Below are 22,070 nucleotides of genomic sequence, written 5' to 3' on the forward strand. Positions count from 1 at the left end.
TATATTACTTACTGTGTCATTACCATAAGAATGGGTTTGCAACTAGTATATTCCTTTATTTTTATTTTTTTTTAGGTTTTTTTGTTTTATTTTTAAGTTTTCACTAGGAAGTCTGTATTTATATTGTGTAAAACAAATGTAATTTGGACTTATGAGAAAATACTTTCAGAAATGAATGTTTTTATTGCATTTTTTTTAATGTATGTTCTGTATGTGTTATGTTTTTGTTTAAATTCTCTGCACAAAAAAATTACACCAAAAGGCACACAAAAAATTTGGGCCCTATTATTAAAGTGTCAGAAGGAAGAATGTGGTAACCGATCTAATCTAGCTGATCTAATTCTTCCATGAATTTGAATATATCAGTCTGGATACCTGAGACGTTTTATTAAAAAGAAAAAAAAAGTAATTTATAACGCCGAAATCTTAAAGCTGAACTGCAGGCAAACCACTAAATGCACAGTGAAAACAAATATGCAAGGTAAGTATTACCTGCTAAAGGATTTATATTTCCTTAAAGAATTATATGCCCTTCCAGTCTTGAGATCAGTAGGACCCTGCCAAGCACAGCCAGCCTGGAGACCTGTTTTGTCTCAATTACAGTTAGGTAATAGTTAGGCCGAGCCATACACAGTGCACATTTATTTCCTGCAAACCTGTGGTTGCAGGAAAGAAATTTGCACGATTCCCCCAATTCCCCTGTCAACAGGCAGTGCTGACAGGGGAATTGACAATTGTCTTCTCCCAGCCGGGGCAGGCAAGGGAAGCCATCCCTGCCGGGAGAGGACATGGATTCTCATCGCAAGAGAATACCGCAGGCTGCTTACACCTAAGTTGATCAGTCGATCAACTTGGTACATTCAGCCTGCCCATTAACGGTTCAAATCTCGGCCAGTTCCTGCTGAACCAGCCGAGATTCGAACTGTGTATGGCCAGCCTTAGGTCTTGTTCCTGTTTTAGCCTTTGATTGGACAGTGAAAGAGAAGCAGCAGACAAATGAGATTATCTGTCACTATGTTCTCTCCTCTTATCAGCACTTGTTAGCATGAGTACTGCAGCACAACTGATTGGCTACATGTTGCTTCTCTCTTTTCCGCTCTGAGATCTGCTGTACAGAGGACTGCTGATACCAAGTCAAATCAGGTACTAACACTAGTTGCTTTTAAAAACACACACAATGATTTTTAAATAAACACCTGTCTGCGTAGCCTTGAAGATAACACCTGTCTGCGTAGCCTTGAAGATGCCCAGCACCTGATCCTCAGGAGATAGGGAAATTGGAGGATGGTTGTGTATTCTCTCAACGTACCTACATAGATTGGGGTTTGCCTAGAGTTCAGATTTAGGTTTGCCTTTAGAAGTCTTTGTATTTTACCTTTTCAATATAATATATACATCTGGATCATTCCTGACTGCTACAGTGATGTCCATTTTGTACTTGCCAGCTGGTCTGCAATCAAATCTTCTCATAGGCCTCGTTTACATTGGTGCTGATGTCTGCATACTGTGAATGGGCTGGATTTTTTTTTCAGCATCTCTAGACTCCAGGTGCTGCTTGCAGACAGCCTATCTAAGTATATGAGGATGTAGCAGCTGCATAGACACAGGCACTTGTTCTGATGTGACAGGTATGCGGGTGCAAGTGAGCGGCCCTCAACACAAAGTGTGCATTCAGGGCTTCTCCCTTGCACCTGCACACCTGTCGCACTAGAAACAGCAGCTGTGTCCGTGCAGCCACTGTGTCCTAATATACTTGGCTTGACTGCCTGCATGCAGCACTTGGAGCCTAGAAACGCTAAAAAAAACTGCCCATTTACAGTATACGGGTGGCAGCGCCCCATGTGAATGAAGCCTAAACCTCTCCCTAAAATAGTAATATGACATGTATGAATTTCCCAGGCCTGGAATAATAACCGCTAATTTCATCTTCATTTGTGTTCAGCGAAATGTAATAAGCATACTATGTTGTTCCTTATTGCTCCATCCTTGCTTTTACTTTTCCGCCTGGCAGTTCTGTTGCCATAGGCCTGAGCGCCTTTCCAAAAACCTAAGCCTGGCAGATTTAACAGCTATAATAAATTATATATTGGTTCATATTATTTGAATGGAAGTAGATATCTAGACTGATAAATATGTTCCCTTTGCTAAGAAATCTTTTAAGTGTCTAAACCCTAAATATGTTTTGTATTCATTTTATTGAAGTTCCATTATCAATCTTATTTTTTGCTTTCAAATCGAATATGAAATTATCAAGTGTATTAAAAACACCAGGCTTGACATTTTAAAATTTTTGTAAAGGGAAAGGTGTGTTGGCTGCAACAGCTCTCACTGGAACAGACCAGTTGCTATGGGTCAACTTACCTTCTTTTTTTATTATACACCAAGGCTTTCCTGTGTTAGTGTAGTGAAGACAGTGATGGGGTGTCAGATATTGTTAGCTGCTTCTCTACTGCAAGGAAAGAAGGTAACCCTTTTGTTTGGTGCCATTTTCAGCAGTATCATATTTTAATGCCTAAATAATCTTTCAGTTTAAATCCGCTAAAAACATTCCAGGTGCATTCAAACAAAAGGTATTCAAAACCTTACTGTTTGCTTTCTTTAGAAACCAGCCACAACATGAGTTAAAAAGCCCGTCCCCTGCCAGAATGCTGTGGAGTTGGAGCCTTGTGCCCTTTGGATGCAGTGATCTTTCTGCAGCAGTCCAATATGCCTTTTACTGAGACAGAGCTGCTCCAATCAGCAAAGAGTATGAGCTTTGCCAATTGCAGAATGATAGGTCTGGCTCAGTAGGGGGCATGTCCGATCTCTGCAGGGAGACCATTGCTTCCTCACAAGGGAGCAAGGATCCTTTTCTGCTCAAAAACATTTCCTCTGTTCACTTTCAGTAACGTCAACATTTTTCAAAGGCTCATGATAAACATAAGAATACTATAAAAACCATAAAAAAGGTGTTTTTATAGTCATTGACATTAAATCTGGCAATTTAACCTAGTGAAACTTTCACTTTTAGAAAAATATTATTTGTATTTATTTTGTATGACCTTTTGATAATTTGTGTACATCTGGACTAATTTTATAATCCTAATTGTCTTGCTGAGGGTTTGTACTCAGCATGAATTTACAGCCACTTGTAAAGCTTGTTAAAGGACAGTGATGGCCAAAGCTTTACCCTCCTATGGACAAGTGTTTGTATGGCCTGCCAGTAACATGAGAGCTGCTTGCATTTACTATTAAAGCAAAATGCGTGGTGCACAGAAATTGGTTTCTTCTATTGAAGATTACCTATAAAGTCCTGTATTTTGCCATCTGGGTATGATGCTTTGTTTCTGGAGCACGTACGCCCTCAAACTATGAAAGAATAACCCTCTTGAGATCTTTTTGTGCATCTATCAGTTGTATGATCCTGTAAAGTGTACATATCTCTGTAAATTGAAATTATGTTGATCCATGGGAAAATGGGACCCTGTTTCGAGACAAAGCCCCCAAATTGAGGTCAGGGAGTTAAATACGCATGATGAAATATAGATAACTGCACAATGGGAACCCCTCTTGCTGTATATAGGCTAATGCATAATATACCTTTTACTTCTTGCTTGCACCTTGGGTGGTGCTCTTTATTTTTGCTTGGTCAACTTTTCAATGTGTCCTGTGAATATTATGTCATGATCTCTGTACTTATTTCAGCTCATTGTTCTAAGCAAGGGCTCCTTGTGACACAGTGAATGGCAGGGGATAAGGTTCAGAGGCCCTTGGAACAATGAGTTTCGAATTTAATGCAAAGGTGTTTGGTGTGTGTTGATATAGTTGCTATAGAACACGCACATTCACGCAACCCTGATGTTTTTACTCCTTCTTATAAACACTGTTAATAAAATTATACTCCAACTCTTCTTCTGACCTGCTTGCCTCCTTATTGCCTTTTCTTGTCTTGCTTTATTAAAACTTTCTCACTCAGCACATTCTATTCTTTATCTTTTGCTTGGCTGCGTTGCCTATCATAATCTATAGCCTACTTCTGAAGTGTATGAAACGTGTAGTGGTCCTGTACAACTCCAGCAGAGGTTCACAGCAACACTCACAATGACCTAATAAAGAAACCGTCAAGATAGCATGGACTTTGAGTTCAATGGAGTAAAGCAGTGCACGGCTTGTGTAAATGGGTGTTTGCCACAACAGAACTGCCTTTCTTCCCAAATCAATGGGAACTCCAAATCAGTCCTATGCAGCCTAGAGGAAGGTCTGAAGCCTTTTCTAAAGGACCTGAGATGATTATTTAAAGCATCTCAATTTTATTTCAGCAGAGTGCACTTTATTTGCTGCAATTGCCCATCTACACAACTCCCTACCCAGAAAATTTGTCAACAGATCACATATTTTAGGAAGAGGGGGCTGTGTTTAAAAAAAATTGTCAGTGTTTCTGTGTAAAGCTACACACAGTTAAAATGTACAGTATTTAATTTTGTGAACCACATCTGTGCAGTCTTCTCTGCTAGTACCTCTGGTTAGAGAAAAACCTAATATACACTAGCAGATGCTAAACTTAAGTTTAAGAGCTTTTGGCATTTTTTTTTTTTTTTTTTGCCAAAGCTCCTAAACTTAAATTGCTAAAAGCCTTTGTGTACATGGACACATAGGCTTTTATTAGAGTTTAGGATCTCCCGCATAAACCTCCCTCTCCTGAACGCCCAAGAATCACGTTCAGGATAGGAACGTTTTGACTGCCCACCGCAGGAAAAATGCAAAACACTGCAAAAACGCGTTTTGCGATTTCCCTCGGTCAGGGAAGGCTAGTGTACACATAGCCTAAAAGTGGTTGTAAAGGCAGAAGGCTTTTTACTTTAATGCATCTTCTGCATTATGGTAAAAAACCACCTGTGACCAGGATCCCCCCAGCCCCCCTAAATACTTACCTGAGCCCGATCTCAATTGAGAGCTGTGCCTGGGAGCAGAGGCTCTCTTCGCTTTCCCTCTTCTCACAGGACAGGGAAGCAGCTGGGAGCCATTGGCTGTGAATTAAGTTCAGTGAAGAACAAGCTGGGGCCGAGCCACGCTGTGTATGTGTCAATAGATGCACGCAGCCCAGCTCAGAATTAAGCCTGCACGAGTTCCCCCCATAGGAAGCCACTTCCTATGGGGGTAATTGGAGAAGAGGAAGAGCCGGGAGCCCCGGCAGGGGACCCTAGAAGAGAAGGTTTGGGGCCAATGTGTGCAAATCCATTGCACAGAGCAGGTAAGTAAAACCTGTTTCTTATTAAAAAAAACAAAACAAAAAAAAAAACACTTACAATCAATTTTGGGGAATTGGGGGGGGGGGGGGGGTGCAGTCCTTTCGTAACATGTTACACCCATATTCAGGGGTTGAACTGCATGGACTATTATCTATATTCAACCTCAACTAATATGTAATATGTAACATGTTACGAAAAGTGAACGCATTGCACGCTTAGTGTTGGTCACATTTTTGCATTAGCGTTGCACTGCCTTGCGTCAAATTTACCCGACAAGTGTCGTTTGCCAGGCTTTGCTACTAACCAAACACTTCCATTGATGTCCATGTAAATGCCCTGCAAATGTGTCACATGCGTCTTCTATGGCATTTATAGTGCATTTGAGATGCGTTTAGAAAGCATTATTAGCTGAAATAATAATGCGAAAATCCATACAATAAAAAAATAAATAAATAAGTACAGAAGGGGTGTATGGCAAGCAGTTTTATTTTAACATGCCAGTAATGCACCTTAATGAATTGGGTGTGTTAATGGGCACTCAAATGTCTTGACACATCTACATGAGCCCATGGGAATTTTAAACACAGATCTTTTTGGGAGTGCAAACTGTCACTTTAAATAAGCTGCTAGAAGGATTTTAATGAGATTCAAGTGGCGTTGACTTTACTAAAGACTATTAGCAGCTTGTTTAAGTGACAGTGTGCGAAATAGACACCCCAAACCTCACCTAGCTCTAATTTCAGCAAGACTAGATAAAGTGGGTATCCACGCACATAGTGCAGGTCAAATAAATGTGAAAAGTCACCAAAACTTTCTACCACATAAAGGCACAAGACTACTGTATCAGTTTTAAAGGTTCATTACCAAAAAGCAACACTTAATTTTATACAAAATTGTATGTTCCGGTGTTTAAGAGAAGAGCAAGAAATCTTCTTTTAAGAAGAAAAAAAAAAAAAACACATCAAAGTATATAAAACCTAGTTCACTGAAAAACCGCACAAATAGCTCAATATAACTAAAAAGCATGCAATAGTGTAGTTCTACCCAAAAGGGCACACATTTTCCTTGTGATGGACAACACTAACACTTTTCAATAAAAAGAGATATTCAGGTTGTATTGATGTGTATTGTTTACCCATATCAAAATCTTCTCCCCAAACTTTTGGGTGGAGCAGTGGAGCCACATTTACTGTTAAGACAAAGTAAATCAGGCGGATTGTTGGACCCCCATGGGGGATTATTCCATGGTAAAACGTCAGCATGTAGTCCTCAGGACAAATCTGTTTACTATTTTTGTAACTGGTGGTGATTGCAGCCTAGAAGTCAAAAACAGATACAGCATACAATATGTGTGGCTTGACAACTCAGTGACTAAAGCCGGCCCTAGATGGATGGAATCGTGGCTAGCTCCACAGGGACCGGCTGAGATGCGAACCATGTATGGAGCAGGTGGATTGTACCCAAGTCGATCCATCAATCGACTTTGGTACAACCAGCGTGTCTGATTTTTCATGCAATTATTGCCACCAGCTGAACTGCCCATCGACAGAACACAATAGCTCAGCGAGGGATTCCCACATCAACACTGACTGTTAATGGGCTAATCCCCCCTTGGTTGCAGGAAAGAAAATCGTCCAATCTGTTGCCAGAATAAGTGGCATACCTAGATATTTTTAAATGTTTAATTTTTTTTTTTATACCTGGTGATCCCACCACAATGATCCTTGTTTAGGCACCTTCTGTATATTGTGACATCAGTCATAATTGTGCTCCTGTGTTGTCACCATCATGAAACCTACCTTTAGAATTGTCATCCAGTCATGTCAATTCACTTAGTTTACTGTACATCTACTTTAAAGTGTCACTAAATGGACATCATAAAAATATCAACAAATGGTGTATTACCTGCCGATCATACTAGCACTCAGTCACTATGAGATTTGCTTTCTGTATTCTGCAAAAACCTGGTTGATCCTGCTGCTCTCTATCTCCACCTTCTGTTCATGTCCCCAATGCATTTGGAGATTTTGCAGAGCTGTGTTGGCAGCTCTGCACATGCTCAGTTTTCAGTGAGTTTCTATTCTGAGCATTTCCTCCCTATCACATCTGAGCAGCTCATGTGGCAATAGATTCACACAAGTGGGAGTATACACAGTGCTAAATGACAGTCCACTCCATCCCTCTTCCTCCATGCCCACTAACCTGCTAAACGCAATGGGGGAGGAATATTATATCTTGATTCACGGAGGCTTCTCCTCCCTGGTGATCTAAGACACAGACTGGAGGGGCGTGACACAGCCTGTGACTGGCAGAAATCCACACCATGTTACTACCAAAATTAATAAAGATTTGATTTTTAAATATATATTTATATGATAATTTAAAACCGTTTGTTTATATTAACAATTTATTTTTACTCTCTATCCTAAAGGCTGCCTTTTTTTTTTCTGAACATGTGACCAGCAGCAGAGGACTAGAAGCTCTTCCTACTTATGTTTCCCAGCAGACAGGCTGGGAAAGAGCTGGGTCATGTGACAGCTGTATATCTATTAGGAATTAGGATTTTTATTAAAATAATTACAGTGCCATCATCCACATACAGAAATGGAAGGCAGGGGCGGACGTACAGGGGTCGCCATGGCGACTGGGCCCCATGCTGCAGGGGGCCTGAGAGGGCCCCCTGTATGTATAGAGAGGAGGAGCGGCAACCGCAGCTGAGACCGGAGCTCCCCTGATCCTCCCAAGAGAGCTGATCGTGATCACATTAGAAAGATTGGAAAGGTATAGCAGTGTGTGCTGTGCTCTCTGCTTCCCCCTACAGTGCAATACCTGGCAGGAAGTTACAGGAAGGTAAAGTCCTCTCTGCCGTTTTTACTGTAAAAAGGCTTTCTGTATGTATGTGTGTGTATGTATGTGTGTGTGTATGTATGTGTGTGTTTATATGTGCATGCATATGTGCATCTATATATGTATGTGTGTGCATGTATGTATGTTTGTGTGTTTATATGTGTATGGATATATTTACGTGTGTGTGCTTATTTAAGGGTACATGCCAGTTGTGTGGGGGACACTTATAAACTAGGAAGCAATGTGTGGTCTGCGTGCTTGTCATCTGGGAGGCGTTGTGTGTGCGGGCACCAATCCTGGGGGGGTGCTCTGAGTGGGGAACTTGTCAACTGTGGAGTGCTGTGTGTGGGGTGCTCATCTGTGTGTGGGCTGCTTGTTATGTGAGGGGGGCTGTGTGTGGGTAACGCATATCAGCTGGGGGTGATGCCTGTCAGCTTTGTGGGACACATCAACTGGGAAGTGTATGTGTGTATATATATATATATATATATATATATATATATATATATTTGTGTGTGTGTGTGTGTGTGTGTGTATGTGCTTATATATGAGTATTTATATGTGTACATGTGCGTTTATGTGTGCACATTACTTTTAATCCTGACCCCATATATGTGTACAATCAGAAGTAATTTTTTTTTTCAGGTTGTTCATAGTACCAGCAAGAAAATGCTATTCCTCTGAAAAGTGATCCATACTCATGGCTTTTCAGAGGCATTTGATAGGTGGTGAAAAGGCAATATGTTGCTTCCTCACCGCCTGTTTTAACCCCCTAATGCAGGGGTAGGGAACCTGCGGCCCGCACAATCATTGCGTCCGCCCCCCCTCCCGTGCCGCTGAGCCGGTGTGTGCCAGCGGAGCTGTCAGAAGGAGCCGATGGCTCCGTCCTGACAGTGTGAGTCACAGAAAAGCTTCAGAAAAGGGTGGACCCGGGACGCAGAGCAGTGCGCCCCGATCCCACCCATTTGTGTGACAATAGCGAATGAAAATTCACTATTGTCACACGGATCCTCCTCCTAGCCAATCAGGAAGCGTGTCCAAGACCCGCTTCCTGATTGGCCGAAAGGCGAACACATGCCATTGGTCGAGGAGGAGGCAGGGGGACTCGAGGAGAAGCCGCCGCTGCAGGTAAGTGCACTGGCTTTCTGCATTGAAAGGGGGCACGCTGTGGTCAGTCTGCATTGACAGGGGGCACACTGTGGTCAGTCTGCATTGACAGGGGGTACACTGTGGTCAGTCTGCATTGAAAGGGGGCACGCAGTGGTCAGTCTGCATTGAAAGGGGGCACGCTGTGGTCAGTCTGCATTGAAAGGGGGCATGCTGTGGTCTGTCTGCATTTAAAGGGGGCACGCAGTGGTCAGTCTGCATTGATGAGGGCACGCTGTGGTCAGTCTGCATTGAAAGGGGGCATGCAGTGGTCAGTCTGCATTGAAAGGGGGCACGCAGTGGTCAGTCTGCATTGAAAGGGGGCACGCTGTGGTCAGTCTGCATTGAAAGGGGGCATGCTGTGGTCTGTCTGCATTGAAAGGGGGCACGCTGTGGTCACTCTGCATTGATGGGGGCACGCTGTGGTCAGTCTGCATTGAAAGGGGGCACGTTGTGGTCAGTCTGCATTGAAAGGGGGCACGCAGTGGTCAGTCTGCATTGAAAGGGGGCACGCTGTGGTCAGTCTGCATTGAAAGGGGGCACGCAGTGGTCAGTCTGCATTGAAAGGGGGCATGCTGTGGTCAGTCGGCATTGAAAGGGGGCATGCTGTGGTCAGTTTGCATTGAAAGGGGGCACGCTGTGGTCAGTCTGCATTGAAAGGGGGCAGACCACCAGGCTGGGAGGGAAGGGCCCCGTCCGGGGGGCCCTTTATGGTTTCTTGCATCGGGCCCTGAAGGTTCTAGTTAAGCCACTGATGGAAGGGATCATGTAAATCAAACCGTGTGTGTTTAATATCACTGTAACCAATCCAGGATCTTCCCAAATAATGGAAATAGTAAGAATGATAATTGGGTGAGACTTGCAGACATTGAAAAGAAGCATAAACCTTTCGAGTCAGACTTTTTTTTTTTTTTTTTACTTCCAACTAGGGTTATGAGGTTTAGGCCAGTACGGAAATGATTCAGGCATACAAATGATAGTAATCAAGTTTCTCCAAAGCACTGCTGCACATATTTTGTGTCATATGGTATGGAGCATTGCAGACCAAGGAATTAAAGATGTTGCTTCTTTGAAGTGAGAGATAGCAGCTGGAAAGGTTTGGGTGTCTTGTATGGACACTCCACAGGATGCTCATCAGGTAGCTGTTTCAGTCCAATTTGGGTAGAGACCCTGCTGCAGATCCAGAATAATTTAACAAAATTGATATGCAAGTGTATGGCCTGTTCTTCTTTGTCAGGTTTGCTCAAAATCCTAACACTTGACTGCTACATCTCTCTGAAGAACAAACTGCATGGATAAACATTACTTTTTTTCTAAACTAAGCTTTCAATTTCAAAACATTTTGAGTTGCAATTAGCATTGTGAAGGTTTTAGCATTACAACAATAGTCATTCTCAGTAAGGTAATTCTAGTCTCATTTTGCTTGGCCATTTTTTTTATTTTCACTCATTACATTGCAGGTGACACCACCTATTTGGATATTTTCCGTGAATTTTCACACATGGCATCCAACAACCCTGAGAAGCTGAGCCGGCGAAGTATTCACTTCAGCCAGTCATGTCGATAATGGATTCAGGGACAACCTAATGGAAATACCTGGTGGTTTTCTATAAAGGCTGGCGTACTCTAGTTCTACAAGACTTGAAATCGACATGATCAATCACTAAATGAAGAAGCGAACGGGTTCTTCAATTGTGGTTAGGCAACCACTGAAGCCCTCAAGTTGATGGAGCTTGATGACAATGAGAAGTGACTTCTAGTGTTTAGGAATGAGATTCTCTCCACACTTTGTAGGAATCATTTTCTTCTCAAGAATTATGAATACATCAAGCATAATGAAGACTAAATGGCACCAGTCTAGATTGTGGAATTGTCTAAAAGAAACAACCCCCTTCAATGATCTGGAACTCCCTGTGTATTAACACAAAGGAGAGCCTTCAAAAACCCTTTTATAGACAATAGGTTTCGTGGCTGAACTCTAGCCAAACATAAAGACTACAATATTCAGTACCATTATTACAAGCATGCAGCGTGTTCATAATACCGTATTTTCCGGCGTATAAGACGACTGGGCGTATAAGATGAGCCCCCTAATTTTCATCTACCGGTAATACTTATACTTAGGTTACCTTGGAGATATTATACTTGGCGTATAAGACGACCCCCCATTTTTGGGGGATTTTTTTGAGGTTCAAAAGTCTTATACGCCAGAAAATACAGTAAGTGACCGTTCATTGGAACTTAGCAATTCTGGCTCCTGATTTTTGGAAGACTATGAAGCAGCAAATGTTGGTGACTGCTCCATGTTACAAAAATCCAAATAGTCCTCAATAGGTTTTCTTCTAAAAATCTCTTTATAGGAAGCCTGTGCTTAGAAAAAATATTGATTCTGAAATTGCTGACCATTCCCTTTAAAAATGCTACTTGCCTGACTCTCATGCTGATTTAATGGCTGCAATATTTACTGACCTGGAACAAATATGCAAATATGGACTTCGAGCTTCCCTGGCTGCAGGCATGTTCAGTGGCTCTGAAAGTACTGAAGAGGATAGGCATGTATTTTTGGAACAATGACACCCCCTACATTCTCTTAGCACAGATTTCCATTTAATTGTAGCATTAATAACAAAAAGTATAGAAACCCGTCTGTTACTAAATCTTAAGTGTGTAGAGATGTCTGGTTGAAAACCTTCAGTACAAATATTGGCAGTAAATGTGCATTAGTTACTGAGCACTGATGGGTTTCACAAATTCCCCGCAGTGAGGAATTTTCATACCCTTCCTTTCTCAGCCTTTCTTCTGCCAAATTGTTGCCTACATTGTACATAAAAGCTGGAGTCGTTGGATTTTTTTATTTTTTTTTTTCTTACTATGAAGGATTTTTATAAACTTCCCATTGTTTCTCTGGCTGGTCTAGAGAAGAGCTGTGGAATAAGCTATATCAAAAAATGAAGAAGCATGTTTGCCAAAAAGACTAATGGTGAGCCTAAGGAACACTACAAGTAGGAGTTCTGTGGAAGCAGATTTGTCTTGATGGAACTACCACTACCAGTCATACACTTTATGCTGTGAAGTTTGAGTCCATCTAATGAATGTAAGAAAAAGACCACTTATTAGGTTATTTTTCATTCTGCACTAGGAAGTCCTTAAATTATATTCTTAAAACATCTCCCACTTAAGGAATTTTCTGAATGTTCATGCATCGGTTTGTTGCTGTGGGCAGCTTCTATAGAGCAGCTTGGACTTAAATTTCCTTATATGGAAGCAAGCCATCTGTTCTCTGTAAGCTATGGCAGCGTGAAGCACCTTTTGAAAGTTGTGCAAAAACCTTTTTTTATTACTAGGAAGCTGATGCAGACATTAACCAGGTTGTTCACAAAATAGTGCAGGAATGTGTAACTATACAAAATCAAAATAGTATGCAAATGATTTGCATCACACTCTCTGGCTTAGTTAGTGAGCCCATGCAAAGAGAAATGATAATATAGTGCAGTCAAAGCGGAGAAACTCAGCAATCAATGACACATCTGTTCATTTGGATTGCTTAGTAAAAAAATGTTGACTGGTCCTGCACTATGTACATCTCAGTTACTTTTTGCATAACCATACTGTCTGATATGTACAGTATGCTACCTATCTAGGCTGGCTTAGTTACCGTTAGTTTGTGTGCATGGGCATTTGAGATCAGTTGGAGGTCAAATTGATTGTACAATACTCCAATAGATACAATTCAAACAACATATTCCACATCCTTTATAAATGTCAAAAACAAACCAGATATTCTAAGTTGACCAAAAAAAAGGCTCTTTCAGCCTTCTATACACTATAAAGGCCAAACGTATTTGAAATACCTGCATTCGTTTTTTTCTCAGTAAAGGGTAATGCTTCAATATGCAAAGACATTTTAGATCACTTGTACACTTCCAACCTTGTGTTAACAGTTTTGGGATGGCCCTTTTATGTCTATTTTCAAGTCTACAAATACATGGCTTGGTATAGAGGAATTCAAGTCCTAATTTCAATTCTACTAAACACCTTTGAGGTGAATTGAAATGCCGATTGCAAGCCAGGTCTTGTATAACATCCTTACAAAATGTTACTTTGGCAGAACCGGCACAAATTCACAAAGATATACTCAAAAATTTTTGCGGAAAGCCTTCTCAGAATAGTGGAGGCTGTTATAGCTGCTAAGATTGGACCAGCTGCATATTATTCGTTTTGAAATGGGATGTCCAACAAGCTTTTATATAGGGTGTATCTTATAAATTAGAATATCATCAAAAAGTTAATTATTTCAGTAATTCAATTCAAAAAGTGAAACTCATATATTTTAGATTCAGTACACATAGAGTGATATATTCCAAGCATTTGTTTCTTTTAATTTTGATGATTATGGCTTACAGCTAGTGAAAACCCAAAATTCAGTGTCTCAGAAAATTAGAATATTACATGAGACCAAAAAAAAATAAAGGATTTTTATTACAGAAATGTTAGCTTGCTGAAAAGTATGTCCATGTACAGTATAGTTTGTACTCAATACTTGATCGGAGCTCCTGTTGCATGAATTACTGCATCAATGCGACGTTGCATGGAGACGATCAGCCTCTGGCACTGCTGAGGTGTTTTTTGCTTTGCCAGGTTGCTTTGATAGCGGCCTTCAGCTCATCTGCATTGTTAGGTCTGGCATCTCTCATCTTCCTCTTGACAATACCCCACAGATTTTCTATGGGGTTTAGGTCAGGCGAGTTTGCTGGCCAATCAAGCACAGTGATACCATGATCATTAAACCAGGTATTGGTACTGTTGGCTGTGTGGGAAGGTGTCAAGTCCTGCTGGAAAATGAAATCAGCATCTCAATGAAGCTGGTCAGCAGAGGAAAGCTTAAAGTGCTCTAGAACTTCCTGGTAGAGGGCTGCGCTGGCTTTGAACTTGATAAAACACAGTGGACCAGCACCAGCAGATGACATGGCTCCCCAAATCATCACTGACTGTGAAAACTACACACGGGACCTCATGCAACTTGGATTTTGTGCCTCTCAACTCTTCCTCCAGACTCTGGGACTATAATTTTCAAATGAAATGCAAAATTTACCTTCATCTGAAAAGAGTACTTTGGACCACTGAGCAACAGTCCTTTTTCTCCTTAGTCCAGGTAAGACGCTTCTGAGATTCTCTGGTTCAGGAGTGGCTTGATACAAATAATGCTACAGTTGTAGCCCATGTCCTGAATATGTCTGTGTGTGGTGGCTCTTCAAGCACTGACACTAGCCGTAGTCCACTCCTCATGAATCTCCCCCAAATTCTTGAGTGGCCTTTGCTTCACAATACCCTGTGCACCTTTTTCTACCACACTTTTTTTACTTCCACTTAACTTTCTGTTAATATGCTTGGATACAGCACACTGTAAACAGCCAGCTTCTTTAGCAATGACCTTTTGTGACTTACCCTCCTTGTGGAGGGTGTCAATGACTATCTTCTGGACAGCTGGTCAAGTCAGCAGTCTTCCCCATGATTGTGTAACCTACTGAACTAGACTGAGAGACCATTTAAAGCAGGGGTCTTCAAACTATGGCCCACCAGTTGTTTAGGAACTACAATTCCTATCATGCCTAGTCATGTCTGTGAATGTCAGAGTTTTCCAATGCCTCATGGGATGTGTAGTCCTGCAACAGCTGAAGGGCCGTAGTTTGAGGATCCCTGATTTAAAGGCACAGAAAACCTTTCCAGGTGTTTTGAGTTAATTAGCTGATTAGAGTGTGACACCATGAGTCTACAATATTTAACTTTTTCACAATATTTTATTTTTCTGAGATATGGAATTTTGGGTTTTCACTAGATGTAAGCCATAATCATGAAAATTAAAAAGAAATAAATGCTTGAAAGATTTCACTCTGTGTAATGAATCTATATAATATGAGTTTCACTTTTTGAATTGAAATAAATTAACTTTTTGATGATATTCTAATTTTTTTTTTATGCACCTGATGGTTCAGGGGTTCACAAACTTTTGACCTGCAAAATGTAAAAGTACAAAAGTTCTGGATTCTGAAGTTTATTTCAGAGTTGCTTCCAATTAACCATTGTTCAGCTACAGGTATAGCTGGAGAGTCACCATTCACAGCTTTGAAGACCTTCTACCTCCTTGACGTTGAAGTCCCTCCACTATATAGATGTAATATGCCATTTTCTCTACAGCATGGCTCATATGCATTATACACCAGCTCTATATTGTTTATTTTCTTTTAGCCAAGAAGTATTGTGAGGGTATACTGGTATATTCCTTGCAGTGCTTTGCCTATTTGTTCATGATGGTGAGACACCATTATCAGTTGAAGATCATGTACAGAAACCCTTAAACTGCTGAGTAATATATCTTTTTGCAAAATGTATTATTTAATAAAGCTTAAATCAAATAAAAAGAATAAAGCAATGAAGTGGATTCAATAGAAAGTTTATTTTGTCTCATTCTTTGCTTTTTTATTGTAATCAATGTTTAGCGTCCGAGAGGAAATGCTGCGTCTCAACACTGGTATGTCAGTAACACATGAATGCTGGAGGAATGAATCACCCATTGGTGTCCTTGGTGCTAAAATGGGCACTAAAATTGTGAGAGATTGTAAGTTCTGGGATTGTCACCCTAGCTCTATCGTAATGTAGTCCACTTTTTATTATCAGCAAATACTGTATGGAACATAAAAATAAGAATTTATAATCATTAAATATTTATGTTTATCAATATCCTAACCAGTCATTATTTTGTTTTCTCAAGCACTGCCTTTCATAAATAAGTGCCATGTCTTTCAAAAAATACTTTATCCTTTTTTTTTTTCTTTTTTGTTTTTTTTGCACCTCTATGCTGCTGATCTCCTCCAGACTCTTATATACAATGACCTATATTGGTCCAGCATCAGCAGCACCAAATGGTTGCTCTAGACTTCCTGGTATTGACAACAGTTGACATCCCATAAAAGGAAGTACCTGAACAAGACCCTTCATGGCTGGATCACCAAGTATTATTTTTTGAAAACTGAATGTGTACAAAGATTGGACATGACTCTCGGGATTACAATAACATACTTTAAACAACTTTTATGAAATGTTATTAATTTTGCATCGTTTAAGCGATATTTACATTGCATGCAGCCAGTGACATCACTGGCGTATGCTCTCTGAGTCCCCGTTCACACTAAGGTGACCTGTGAGGCGACCTGATCGCCTCACAGGTCGCCGTAGGTCGCCTTCCATAGGGAAGCTGCGGACCCGTTCGAATAGTCGCTCCGACTTAGAAAAAGGGTCCGGAGCTTCTTTGGGGCGACCCGGAGCGACCGTCATAGACTTCAATGTTATGAAGTCCGTGCCGGCCGCTCCGAGGTCGCGGCGCGCTGCTCGCACCGTGACCTCGGAGGTCGCCCCCCCCAAGTCGGATCGCCCCAGTGTGAACGGGGCCTGAAGGAACGGTCCCTCAAAGCCCTGTGCCGTGAATCGCGGCTCCATCCAATCAGATATAGAGATTTATAATGAGCTAGTATGTGATGCATACTAGTGCATTATACCTTTTGTCTTTCAGGTTTTAATTTTTTTGGGGAGGTTTACGACCTCTTTAACCACTTAAGGACAGATCCCATTTTTGACACGTTATTCACAAGTTAAAATCTGTATTTTTTGCTAGAAATCTACTTGAAACCCCTAAACATTATATAAATATATTTTTTTTAGCAAAGACTCTGGAGAATAAAATAACGGTATTTGCAATATTTTTTGTCATGCGGTATTTGCGCAGCAGTCTTTCAAATGCCATGGAAAAATTAAATTTCACTGCATTTAAAAAGAACTAAACAGAAAAGTTATTTTGTATATTGTGAAAGATGATGTCACGCCGAGTAAATAGATACCCAACATGTTACGGTTTTAAAATTGTGCACACCCGCGGAATGACGACAAACTACGGTCAATAAAAATCTCCATAGGTGACATTTTAAAAATGTTGAGCGGTTACCAGTTTAGAGTTAGAGAGTAGCTCTTTTTTTTTTAATTATTGCTTTTGCTCTGGCGATCGCGGCGATACCTCACATGTGTGGTTTGAGCAGCGATTTCATTTTCGGCGTGACTTCCGTATATGTTTTCTTTCGTGATCGAGCTCACGACGACGGGGGCGGTTAAAAATAATTTTATTTATTTTTTTAATTTTAGCACAGGTTTAAAAAAATAAATAAATCTGATCACTTTTATTGCTGTTACAAGCCAGTCCCTTGTGACAGCAATAGGCAGTGACAGGTACTCTTTATAGAGGGATCAGGGTCTAAAAGTCCCTAGACCCCTCCACTACACTTCCATGTATTCAAAATGCCGAAAACAGCATTTTTGGATACTGTCACTTTTTAAATCCATAGCCTTTAGCAGCCGAGTAACCCGCACGTGACGTCATGGACGCCGCCTCTGGGTTCATCATCAAAGACCCGATCTAAGCCGTATCCGGCTTTGATCGGGACTCCAACCAGCTGGTGGATGCGTCGGCTGGTTGCTCGGGTCTCCTGGTGGGACGGGAGACCTGGGCAGAGCCGCAGGAGGGGGGGCGTCCCCTCCCACTCGCTCCCGAGCCACATCGGTCATTACCGCCTGAAAGCCGACTGCCGGCTCTAAAAAACGGTACCAGGATGATGCCTCTAGCTGCAGGCATCACCCCGGTACAACCACTTGTTGCAGCCAACGTAGAGCTACATCAATTTGTGGTAAGTGGTTTAATGCCTAATGTTAAGTTATGCACCCCTGTATAAAGTCAGGTTTTTGACGAGGGCCCCCTGGTATGTACTTGTAGAGCTTCACGATTATTCGTTAAAAAATCACGTTCTCCATTCAACCCCCCTCACGATCTTAATACAGCATCTCCACGATTCATACAATGCAGAGCCATTCTCTGCTTACTCTCAGGAAAATGTTTATTAACATTTCTCAGCACTCGTAGAGATAACTATAAACATGTTTTACAATGTATCATTTTGTTCTTTTAGAGCAAAGGGATGAACTTTGTCTGTAAATGAGGTCAGTTTAGCGCTTATTCAGACTGGCGCGACATGACTTGCTGGGGCGACCTGTGAAGTCGTGGTGCACAGCGTGCACCGCGACCTCGGCGCGACATGCACGGACTTCATATAATTGAAGTCAATGCAAGTCGCCTCCAGGTCGCCCCAAAGTAGTACAGGACCCTTTTTCTAAGTCGGAACGACCTGTGCTAATCAATGGCAGGCCACCGACCGCGACTTGTCAGGTGCCCAAGTCGCCTGACAAGTCGCGCTAGTGTGAATGGACCCTTAACCACTTAAAGACTAAGCCTTTTTCTGACATTTGTTGCTTACAAGATAAATCAGTATTTTTTTGCTAGTTAATTACTTAGAACCCCCCAAACATTACGTATATTTTTTTAACAGAGACCCTACAGAACAAAATGGCGTTGCAATATTTTATGTCACACTGTATTTGTGCAGCGGTCTTTAAAACACAATTTTTGGGGAAAAATACACTTTAATGAATTTAAAAAAAAAAACTAAACCGTAAAGTTATCCCAATTTTTTTTGTATAATGAGAAAGATTATGTTACGCCAAGAATCATGTTCTTTATTCTAACCAAAAGTCTCATTTTATCCAGAATCGTGCAGATCTATGTACTAGTTTATTTAAAATACAGCTTGAAATACAACTTTGAGTTTTGAAAAAGTGGGGAAGGGCCAGAAACTCTGGCTTTTATTGGTTCCTCTGCCCCTCATTTGTCCCAGTGAGGTTAACTATGCGATGGGGACATAGACAGGATTGAAAACCCGATTGAGGTTTTAATTCTTCCCACCTTTACTAAACTCCTTATGTGTCTCCATTTGAGAGAATGGTGACAAGATGGTGAAGGCAATGAAAATCTCCACTTTGGACACAATAGCAGCAATTCAAATCTTAAAGGGGTCCCAAATATTCCAATGCTATTAAAAAATTTGGGCTGAACCATAAACTTGCTAAGATCCTTGAGATGTATTTAAACTAACAGGAATTGTTGCTCAAAACAAGTTTCACTGTAAATAAATACATCAGATGGCCAAAAGTGGACATCTCATTGACAATTGTTTGCTTCTAGCCTTTAGGCAACCATTTGGGGAAGATTCTTCTCTGTTCCAGCATGGCTGTGCTCCATTACACATAGCCATCTCTATAAAGATATGGTTTGAAAAGGTGGGTGTGGAGATACTCAAGTGACCTAAACCGAGCCCTGACTTCAAACCTACTGGGCACCTTTGGAGTGAATTTAGAACACTGCTATTGAGTCAGATCTTCTTGTATGGCATCAGTAATTGACCCAACAAATGCCAAACACTGACATTTTTTTGAAAACCTTCCCACAAGAGACAGGCTCGTATAGCTACATAGGCAGGGGTCAACCTCATTAATTGCCCATGGTTTTGGAATGGGATTACTAGCAAGTTCCTATAGGTATGATGGCCAGGAGGCCACAAATGTTTGGCCTTATAGTGCACATACAGTTTTATTGGATATAATGAAGAGCAATAATAATGCATTAAAGTAAATTTAAAGGGATTTTTTTATTTTATTTTAAATAACAATCATGGCATACCCTGATTCTCCTCTTCTCAGGTCCCTCTGCCAGTGCTCCTGGCTCCTTCATTCATCTGAGTGCCCCCGAAGCAAGCTGCCTGCTATGGGGTCACTCATGCAGGCTCAATCCTGAGCCATGCTTTTGTGTCCATTGACACACACTGCATAGCTCGGCACTGCCCCTGCCCTCTCAGCACAGGATATGATTGACAGCAGCAGGGGCCAATAGCTCCCATTGCTGCCTCAATGGTCAGTGTGGAGACAAGCAGAGAGGGCCACTGCTCTTGGGCACCGCGATAGATCAAGATTGGGCTCAGGTAAGTATAAGAGGGGGTGGGCTGGGGTGAGCCGCAAAAAAGGTTTATTTTTTCCTTCATGCGAAGAATGCATGAAGGTAAAATAATAAGCGTTCTGCCTTTAGAACCACCTCTGTGACCAATCAGATTTTATGTCCTAGACCTTTTTACATCTCCAGCTCAGCCGATAAGGTAAAGTAAAAGGTGAGATGGCTGAGATTATAAAATATTTAAAATAATGTAGACTTTCTTGTTGCATTCTTTTTGTACTAGTTTCCATTGATTGTAACAGCCGTACATTATTGAAGCTGTCCATAAGACCTTTGTAAAAGAAAAATATTAGTCTAAAAAAAAATATTTAAAATAACATCATTCAACCCATATGGAAGGTAAAGCTTACTTTAGGCAGGTGCCCACTTAGCCCAATAATACCCTTCTCTTTAAATAGAACCACACTCAATCCAAATTAACCCCACGGAAAGTCAAACCACACCTATATGTTTTAATTAAGCTTTTAATTTAAAATTCCAATAAGACCAGAGTTTTCCAAGTACAATAACTAGGCCAGTTATTTTAAAAATTGCAGCCTGAAAAAAAATGTAGTAACGTTGGGTTTATCAACAAGTTTGAAAGCATGAAAAACAAATTCTGTATGTACAGAGCAGTTTATTTGTGGTTATATCCAGATTTTACAACGTTTGTGTTAACTACCAAGGCTAGTGGTGGCTATTTTGTGGCCTGGACTATTTCTGAGCCTCCAAATACATTTGCACATTGTTCCTTCCTGATGTCACTGACTCCAAATGAACTTATTGGGTTAAGGGCTATAGGCCAGGCTGGAAAATGCCTCTCTTCTCAGTGTGTGGTTACAGATGGAACTATTTCTTTTTACAGCAATGTATTATTAGGTTTTATTACAGCAGTTTGAAAGATTGTGGCCAATTTATAAAAACTGGAGCAGTTTCTATTGGCAGCTTTTTCTCCCCTTTTCCTAAATCCACTCCATATGCATTTACAATAGCACGCCCTACATCATACTTCTATATCATGATCCTAATACTTCCAGAACATATCTGAGCAAAAGAAAAAAAAACTACATGCCTAAGCTACCCAAATCCCCAACAGTAGTGCTTACTCCAATTCCATATTTAGGTAAAGGTCTGTCCCAGGGCCCAGAAACATATATCCATCACTGAAGCCTGTAGTCACATAACCATTGGTGCCCATCACTGAAGCCTGTAGTCACATAACCATTGGTGCCCATCACTGAAGCCTGTAGTCACATAACCATTGGTGCCCATCACTGAAGCCTGTAGTCACATAAGCATTGGTTCCCATCACTGAAGCCTGTAGTCACATAACCATTGGTGCCCAACACAACTCACATCACAGTAGAAAAGCCTGACCCCCTATCAGCATGCTGCTTAGAAGGACATCTGCTCTAAGTATGGAAGCAGTGGCCTCTCCCCGCAGAGGTCTAACATGCCCACTGCTGTGTCAGAAAAATCTGCAAGCAAAACAGCTCATGCTCCCTGCTGATTGGAGAGCTCTAGCTCTCACTCAGAAGGGGCATATAAGACCTCTACAGAGAGACCACTGCTTCCACACACAGAGCAAGGGTCTTTTCTGCAGTCTGCTGGTGAGGGGCATACTTTTCAACTTGGGTTGTGGCAACTTTCTAAAGAAAAGATTTTTGAACACCTTTTCTTTTGATGCACCTGGAATGTCTTGAGATGGATTAAACTGAGCGTTTAGTTAGACTGACTATATAATATAAACCAGTGATGGAGCCTAATCTATCACAACTGCTGTGAGGAAAAACCACAACACACACACTATTGAGCCATAGTTGATGGAATGATAACCATGTTTCAAGAATGCAGGCTGCTTTTGCTGACCTAGATGCATAAGAGTCTGTATCAATATATGCCTTCATTTCTATATGTAAGAGCAGTAACCA

At 41.1% G+C, this 22,070-nt stretch overlaps 1 protein-coding gene across 1 annotated transcript in view; it reads left to right on the forward strand.

The window, feature by feature from the left end:
- Positions 1–10,862, forward strand: part of ACAP3 (ArfGAP with coiled-coil, ankyrin repeat and PH domains 3) — a 325,607-nt gene extending 314,745 nt beyond the window's left edge. Inside the window, exon 25 of the mRNA XM_082273559.1 lies at positions 10,682–10,862. Coding sequence (XP_082129685.1) covers positions 10,682–10,788 — 107 coding nt within the window. The 3' untranslated portion in view covers positions 10,789–10,862. The remainder of the gene's footprint in view (positions 1–10,681) is intronic.
- The last annotated feature ends 11,208 nt before the right edge of the window (positions 10,863–22,070 follow it).

The sequence above is a fragment of the Pelophylax lessonae genome (assembly GCF_965119305.1).
Source record: "Pelophylax lessonae genome assembly, chromosome: 12".
Lineage (NCBI taxonomy): Eukaryota > Metazoa > Chordata > Amphibia > Anura > Ranidae > Pelophylax > Pelophylax lessonae.